Below are 8,756 nucleotides of genomic sequence, written 5' to 3'. Positions count from 1 at the left end.
ATTTAATATCTTATTTTGTGTTCGGAACATTTTATTTATTCCATCCTCTAAAAGGGATTGTAGTTTACATGTAGCCTAGTCTCTATCTTTCTGATTTTACTGAAAGTAGCCTAAGTGGAACTGAGGACTGAAATACCAATGGAATGGTAAGAGGGTTATGATGGCAGCTAAAGGCCATCTTTACACCAACGTCACCCCACAGAGGCAGTGCCAGAACCGACCGGGCACTGTGAAACATGGGTCCAGTCTGGACGCGCTGCTGTCCATGGGATTCACCAGGGCGTGAGTATCTGATCTCTAGTCTACTGCTGCTATCCATTCGACCACTTTCCCTAGCTAATGCTGTCTATTTTTAGATTGTAGACTAGGCTGCGCATCTGCAGAGGAATATTGTTCCACAAAGGTGTTAAAAGATCAAAGATGAACAAACAGATCAACTCTCCGCTTTCGGTAGAATGACATGAAATGTTTATAGAGCTTCTAATGTAGGCTACAAAAGGCAACTTCTATCCACACATTTATATTATCAAAGCTTCTTCCACCATGTTTCTTGGCTGTTAGCGACACTCAGCAATCTACTCATTCCATATGCACTGCGGCGATTGACAACTGTGGCCGCACGCGACATAGGTTCACCACCATGCCAGTGCACTCCTGCCAAGCTTTCGCACGCACCACCATCCTGGGCTGCAGGGGAGTCATCAAACTCCAAAGCACCCGCCAAATTCAAACATATGCCCACAGACCCACTGAGGAGGTGACTCTCTATATAGCCTAATGTCATGTTAGACAGATCAACCATCCACCTTGGACAGGTCTTGAACCCCTTCAATAACAAATCATCATTATGAGATGATAATGGCAGATTATAAGAGGTTCATACATGCTCAGGTCCAGTCTTATAATGCCTTAAACTGCACACTAATGTATTATACCTGCAGGCTTTAAGTAAACTGTTACAATTACAGCATTTTATGGCAATTCATTTCATCTCATTGTTTGAGAAACAGACGCCTCACCAGTCTTCAACTGGCAGCTTCATTAAATAGTACCCGCAAAACACCAGCCTCAACGTCAACAGTGAAGAGGCGACTCCGGGATGCTGGCCTTCTAGGCAGAGTTGCAAAGAAAGTCATATCTCAGACTGGCCAATAAAAATAAGAGATTAAGATGGGCAAAAGAACACAGACACTGGACAGAGGAACTCTGCCTAGAAGGCCAGCATCCCTGAGTCGCCTCGTCAACGCCTGTTGACGTTGAGACTGGTATTTTGCGGGTACTATTTAATGAAGCTGTCAGTTGAGGACTTGTGAGGCGTCTCTTTCTCAAACTAGAAACTCTAATGTACTTGTCCTCTTGGTCAGTTGTGCCGGTGCACGGTGAGAGAAGGACTCCCAAGTACTTGTATGAGGTGACTACCTCAAGCTCTAAACCCTCAGCGGTAGTAATGACACCTGTTGGAAGAGGGGCATTCTTCTTACCAAACCACATGACCTTTGTTTTAGAGGTGTTCAGAACAAGGTTAAGGGCAGAGAAAGCTTATTGGACACTAAGAAAGCTTTGTTGCAGAGCGTTCAACACAAAATCCGGAGAGGGGCCAGCTGAGTATAAGACTGTATCATCTGCATTTAAACGGACAAGAGCGCTTTCTACTGCCTGAGCTAAGTTGTTGATGTAAATTGAGAAGAGCGTGGGGCCTAGAATTGAGCCTTGGGGTACTCCCTTGGTGACAAGCAGTGGCTGAGACAGCAGATTGCAGTGTATAAAGTCAGACACTCTTTGAGAGAGGTATTTAGCAAACCAGGCCAAAGACCCCTCAGAGAGAGACACCAATAGCTGACCCACGGGAATGGAATGGTCTACCGTATCAGAAGCTTTGGCAAAGTCAACAAAAATAGCAGCTTAGAATCAAGGGCAATGGTGACATCATTGAGGACCTATAAGGTTGCAGTGACACATCCATAACCTGATTGGAAACCAGATTGCATACCAGAGAGAATACTATAGACATCAAGAAAGTCAGTCAGTTGATTATTGACACGTTTTTCAAACACCTTTGATAAACAGGGCAAATTAGAAATAGGCCTATAACAGTTAGGATCAGCTTGATCTAATTCATTATCATCTAAACGGCCAATTGGATTCTAGATCAGCATTCCTACTAGACACTTTCTTAATACAGGACGAGGAGTCCTGAGGGTGAATAGGGGATATAAACTCACTGGGCATGTATCCTTTGCGGTGGGCGTACCACAGACCAAAGCACAGCAGGGCCAGGGCCAGGAGAGCCACAATCACCCCAGCAACAATACCACCAGTGTTGATGTTGCCTAGAGAGAGAGAGAGAGAGGGAGAGAGAGCGAGCATTAGAGAACGCGGGAGGGAAATGAGATGTGTTACACTGGCTCACATTCCTAAACGACAAAGTCAAAATGGGATAGAGTGAAATAGTTTCAAAATCTCAGTGTTCAGTTGAACACCGTGGTCCTGGTGTGGAAAAGCAATGTGTGAGTTCTGTATGCAATAAAGAACAAAGCAAACAATACATCTAGACCAGATGAGTGGAAAAGCACTTTGAACACCGCTGATGGAAAACAGCCCCAGACCATTATTCCTCCTCTAACAAACTTTGCAGTTAGCAGTATGCATTGGAACAAGTAGCATTCTCCTGGCATTCGCCAAACCCAGAATCGTCTGTCGTTCCAGATGGTGAGGCTTGATTCATCACTCCAGAGAAAGTGTTTCCACTGCGGCGAGCTTTACGCCACTCTAGCCGACGCTTGGCATTGTGCATGGGGATTTAAGGCTTGTGTGCGGCTGCTCGGCCATGGAAACCCATTTCATGAGGCTCCCGACAAACAGTTCTTGTCCTGACGTTGTTCCCAGACGCAGTTTGGAATGCGGTAGTGAGTGTTGCAACCGAGGACAGACAATATTTACGTGTTACACTCTTCAGCACTCGGTGGTCCCGTTCTGTGAGATTGTGTGGCCTATCACTTTGCTGTTGAGCCTTTGTTTCTCCTGGACATTTCCACTTCACAATAACAGCACTTACAGTTGACTAGGGCAGCTCTAGCAATGCTGACATTTTACAAACTGAATTGTTCTCCCTTGGTGGCAAGGGCAGTGTCCTGTTTTTTTGGGAGCAGTTTTCAGTTGTGTACATTGCGTATGTCTTAGTAAAACGCCCTTGATGTTTATTATGATGTTATGGGGGTGGGGAGGGAATGCAACAATATTGTATATTGTTTGGGGAAAAAATATGGGGTCAATTTCACGCCTTAAGTATTGAATTCAAAATAAAATAAATTGCAAACATTAGAAATAAAGTTGAAAATGTGTGAAGAATGAGAGAAGTGATGGATGTTGAGAGAATTGTTTGTAGATTTGTAAACAAAAGGAGCAGAAGTAATTTAAAAGCAGAACAAATTATTTGAAAACGAATTTAAAAATAGTCTTTCATTTGAACTTTTCAAACAACCGACCCTATTGAATCCATTTTGCTCTTGCCTGCAGTTACTACCTTTGGGTAGATGACTTGGATCTTTGCTTTCACTGCCAGTTTTATTCCGATTGCGAGTTTTGGTGGTTTTATTTTGTCCTACTCAGTTGTGTAATTTTATGATTTCATGTCTATAGACTGTTTAGTGAGGAGCTAAACCGGAAATTGCTTCTGCTACATTTTTCAAGTACCATTCCTGAGATGACTAATACAAGAAATGATTGACAGTCATTTTCAGCGATCTATATAACCGGTCTAGTTTCCTGATCATATTGGAGCTCCCTGCTATGTGTTGCTCTGGATGTCTTAGTCTAACGTCTGTAACTAGATGCTTAAAAACCTGTAGAATGAGAGTAGTTACTCAATATTTTTCTGTTGTTCAAGGCTCAAACACCTATGGGTCCATTCGGCAAAACCACTCCCACCATCACCGACCAAAGTTGCAGCCATAGTGTCCTTTCCAAATAGCCTATATTTTTTGTATTTAATAACTTGTAAATTTCATACTTTGTATTAGTTCCAATAGACCTCCAGTGTTGTTGTTTGCTTGAACAGTCACTGAGGCTGTATTTAACGTTAAATGATAGTTATTTCAGATGCAGCAGGTTTAGATACATAGCTAACTAGCATTGATAGCTTAGTACCAAAGATACAGGCTGAGAGACTAGGATTCCGGTACATTTTTCCTGTAAATGTCTTCTAACAGCTTTAATGTTACATCAGAATTTCTGAACCAAGAGGCGCAACATCACAAGACTTTCTTGAACGCTTGCGAAACAAACCAAGCAGACCAGGGCGTGGTTTAAGAAGTGAAAGATTCTTGCATTAATTGTTAATTTTGTCAATCTAAAGGCACAACCCGAATTCGAGCCAATAATAAGTAGTTGAACATGTTACTCCACAACCTTGTGAAAATGACATGTTTTCATTTGAGTCAAAACAACTTTATCGAAGGAGTGCCTTTTGATTTGACAGCCTGCGATTTGACATTCTTGGATCCAACGGCCGTGTCTTAGTGAGACGCAGAGTAGGTGAACGGATTATTTCTGCATGTGTGAATCCACCGTGAAGCATGGAGGAGGAGGTGTGATGGTGTGGGGGTGCTTTGCTTTATTTAGAATTCAAGGCACACTTAACCAGCATGGCTACCACAGCATTCTGCAGCGATACGCCAGCCCATCTGGTTTGTGTTTAGTGGGAGTGTCATTTGTTTTTCAACAGGACAATGACCTAACCCACCTCCAGGCTGTGTAAGGGTTTTTTGACCAAGATGAGTGATGGTGTGATGCACCAGATGACCTGGCCTCCACAATCACCTGACCTCAACCCAATTGAGATGGTTTGAGAATAATTGGACCGCAGACTGAAGGAAAAGCAGCCAACAATTGCTCAGCATATGTGGGAACTCTATCAAGACTGTTGGAAAAGCATTCCAGGTGAAGCTGGCTGATAGAATGCCAAGAGTGTGCAAAGCTGTTATCAAGGCAAAGGGTGGCTACTTTGAAGAATCTCAAATATAAAATATATTTGGATTTGTTTAACACTTTTTTGGTTACTACATGATTCCATATGTGTTTCATAGTTTTGATGTCTTCACTATTCTACAATGTAGAAAATAGTCAAAATAAAGAAAAACCCTTGAATGAGTGGGTGCATCAAAACTTCTGACTGGTACTGTATAGCTTACACCAAAGGGTAAAATCTATATATTTTGAATAAAATAGTGCGTCTTGGCGTCTGTGGTCTATGATTTATGCTTAATGATGTGGATTGCAAATTACATCATGATGGGAGTAGGCCTGGGCTCACAGAAATAAGAATGAATAGAATGGGCTTGGAACTCTAACCCTGGAAATTGACTGGTAAACTCATGGGTACAATCCCAATGGCTGCCTGGTATTGTGACGCAATAATTTCAATTGTATTATGGCATTTCTATTCATTCTTATTTCTAAGCCAGTTTAATATTCAGTAGCATTCAAGCTTTGGCAACCTCAGATGAAGTACGATGTTTTACCGGCTCATTTTGGAGACCGGCTCATTTTGGAGACCGAAGTAGGCCTAGACTTGTAGCATGGACGACGACGAGGCCCGAAAAGTAAGTCAATTTCTATCGCTATAGGCCTAGTCTTGAAATGATTAACTGTAGACAGTTTTTGTATTGATTACACTGAAAAATGTATGGAAAAGGGTGCATGTCTGGGGTTATGTGTAAATCCCCTGCTCCCAAAAAGGCTGTTACATATTCATTTTTATTTACAAATACAAACAAATTGCATGGATGGACATTGACAGGGATAAAACCTAGTATTGACGTGGTTGTACTGTCCTAATACACCCTCACATGGCAATTTTGATCCGCATAGAAACTAATCATCTAGACCACAGGGATTGGTGGAAGTCATGCAAAACAGTTTTTTCCGCATTCATGTAAAGATGGTACTGAAGCAGACACATTGAGCACACGTTTGGCATGTCAAGGCTTGTTGTACTAATTACATATGCCACCAACAAAGGGGATGGATACAATTTGGGATTTTAACTTCCCTGGCCAGGACAGTCACACAATACTGGAATATAAAAGAAAACCAGAAACCCTGAACATGTGAGTAGATATATTATTAATGAGCTAGAAATGCTGTGTGTGCGCTCATCCGGAAAACGAGTGTGCGTGGCTTTTGACAATTCAGTATGGGGTGCACGTCCAACTGACCGTCAGCTGGCTAGAGATCGTGTGTGTGGTGTAACGTTACGGATTCAAATAACCCATTGAATGTCAGAATACAACTACAAGGATTATATTCATTCTAGGTATAATAGATTGAAGCTAGTATAAACTGCTGATCGTCTCTTATGGGAACATGTAGCACAAATCTATTGCTTCATGCTAATGCTAGCTAGGTAGGTTTTGACCTTTTGGTAGGGGCGCGTCAGTTTTAGCTAGGTGGCTGTCACTGGCTAGAAATCGTGTGTATGGTGTACTGATTCAAAGAAACCATCAGATGAAATGTCAGAATATAATTCATTATATGGCTAATAGATTGACGTTAGTAAAAATTGCAGATATTTTTTGAGAGCAGGTCCCATTGTTAGTCTATGCTCGCTAGCTAGTTAGCTAATAATTTTGATGTCAGATCTACTTAGCTAGCTAGTTCTTACCAGTGTCTGGATATCGGCGTATATCAACCATCATTTCCCCCTGGGAATGCTGTGCCATGATGTTGTATCCCTAGATTAGCAATGTATGTGTTTGTAGCTGTCAGTCAGTGTCATACAGGTTCGATTGCATCACTATCAGAATAAAATGATATGATACCAAGGTAAAACGCAGTAACTGCAGCCAAGGGCAGGTTGAAACCAAGCTAAAAGGCACTAAGTTCAGTTACTGCCATTTACCTTGGTTTCACAGTAACTTTTTGCAGTAACTGCTAATACGACCCCCATTTTCTCCAAAACACAATACAATAGAGGCAGGAAACTTGTCCACTGACTCGCCAGACATGACCCTATGTGAACCAAGGTCCTCTACTCCACCAATTAATTCACACATAAAACGGTCAACCAAATCGTTTCTAGTCATCTCTCCTCCTTCCAGCCTTTTTCTTCTCTTGATTTTATATTGCGATTGGCAACTTTCATAAATTAGGTGCGTTACCGCCACTGACCTCGTTCGTTTTTCAGTCACCCACTTGGGTATAATCAATGAGGAGATGGCACGTGGGTACCTGCTTCTATAAACCAATGAGGAGATGGGAGAGGCAGGACTTGCAGTGTGATCTGCATCAGAAATAGAACTGACTTCTATTTTAGCCCTTTGCTATGCAGACGATCATTGGCGCGCCCAAGCAGTGGGGGTGCAATAATTGAATAATATAGATTTCTAAATTCATTTGGTGTAGTCAGCCTGTTAGTCGTGATAATGCTTTAAATCCATCAATGCAAAAACTTGACAGTTTCGAAATCGAATACATGTGGATCACATTTTAGGGTTGAGGTATGATTCTGTGGAAAGCTTGGCAACAGAGTGCACCTGTTGCAGCATGCCCAGGCACAACTGGAGCTGCGCTTTATGGAGCGGGCACACCATAAATAAGCCTGTAGACTATATCAATAGGTTAAGGCTACAATATCCTTTCATAGTGTTTATATCAGTACAACAACATAGGTCTATCAGATAGCGGACGTTTGGGGGGCATAGGGCCTACCTTTTCTGGAGACACAGGATAATCAAGTTTCCGTTATGACATTACTTGTTTACAATAGTAAGCATATTGACTAATATGTCAAAAAGTGCGGGCAAAGAAGAAGAAAATGTGAGTAGGCCTAGGATAATGCTTTGTTCGTTCTTCATATTAATGTCGCTTCACATTTGTATATTTCTAAAGATGGATGAGGAAAGTCTATGAGATGAATATGTAGCCTACAGAATCAGTCATCATGTAGGCCTACGGCTAGTTGACTACTTTATGAATAGTTTAACAATGTAAATGGATCAAACTAATTTGTTATAGATATGAGCTTGATTCAACATTTTTCATGCAAAGTGAATTGGCAAAAGGTGGAATTATTGCAAACCAAGTGACAGGGATGGGGTCTACTATCAAAACCCCACGTCTAAAAAGTTTTGTCATGATTGTCTCTGTCTTTGTAGGGGTTACAGGAAGCCCCAGAGAGGACATTCCCTGTATTCTTCAGAGGAAAACTGGGGGCGAAGGTTAGTGTGATAGTATGACATTCCAAATGATCTGAGATACTCAATTTCTTTCAAAGTAAATGTTACCTAATTATGTATTTTTAATGACTTCCTTCCCATTTCCAGTCCTAATTCCACAACCATTCCCACTGTAGTATCCATTGCCCTGACTTTGAGGTTTGTTAAAACACAATCCACAGCTCCATCAGGAGACCCCCGGGTTTGACCTGTTGGACCCCAACATGAGAGTCATAGATGTTAGTTATAACTGCCTCCACGACAAACACCTGAAGTGTTTTTTCCGCCATCCGGAAAGGAAGAAGCGGCTGGTGAAGCAAGGCCTCATCACCTCAAATGAGAAGGCATGGCAAACCTCCTTTTTCTTTCCAAAATCTAAAAGTGACACTTATATGGAACTGAGAAAATTGGACAGGTGTAAGCAATATGATGGCTAGGTGAAATGTTTGCCATTATGCTTAGTTTACACAAATCCAAATCTACAAGTGCATATGGTCATTGTTAGTGCAGGTTGTAAAAGAAAATGTGTTCTTAATGTCTTAC

At 41.7% G+C, this 8,756-nt stretch overlaps 1 protein-coding gene across 1 annotated transcript; it reads left to right on the top strand.

Moving 5' to 3' along the window:
- Window positions 1–5,330: 5,330 nt before the first annotated feature.
- On the top strand, window positions 5,331–8,650 carry LOC129861848 (fibrous sheath-interacting protein 2-like). Its single transcript, XM_055932986.1, has 3 exons — window positions 5,331–5,600; window positions 8,154–8,216; window positions 8,396–8,650. The coding sequence occupies exons 1-3, from the start codon at window positions 5,577–5,579 to the stop codon at window positions 8,648–8,650; spliced, it is 342 nt and encodes a 113-aa protein (XP_055788961.1). The 5' UTR covers window positions 5,331–5,576.
- Window positions 8,651–8,756: the final 106 nt, after the last annotated feature.

Source organism: Salvelinus fontinalis, chromosome 9 (genome assembly GCF_029448725.1).
Source record: "Salvelinus fontinalis isolate EN_2023a chromosome 9, ASM2944872v1, whole genome shotgun sequence".
In the NCBI taxonomy this organism is placed as follows: domain Eukaryota; kingdom Metazoa; phylum Chordata; class Actinopteri; order Salmoniformes; family Salmonidae; genus Salvelinus; species Salvelinus fontinalis.
The sequence above is the reverse complement of the archived record's forward strand: the minus strand, read 5'-3'. Positions and strand labels throughout refer to the sequence as shown.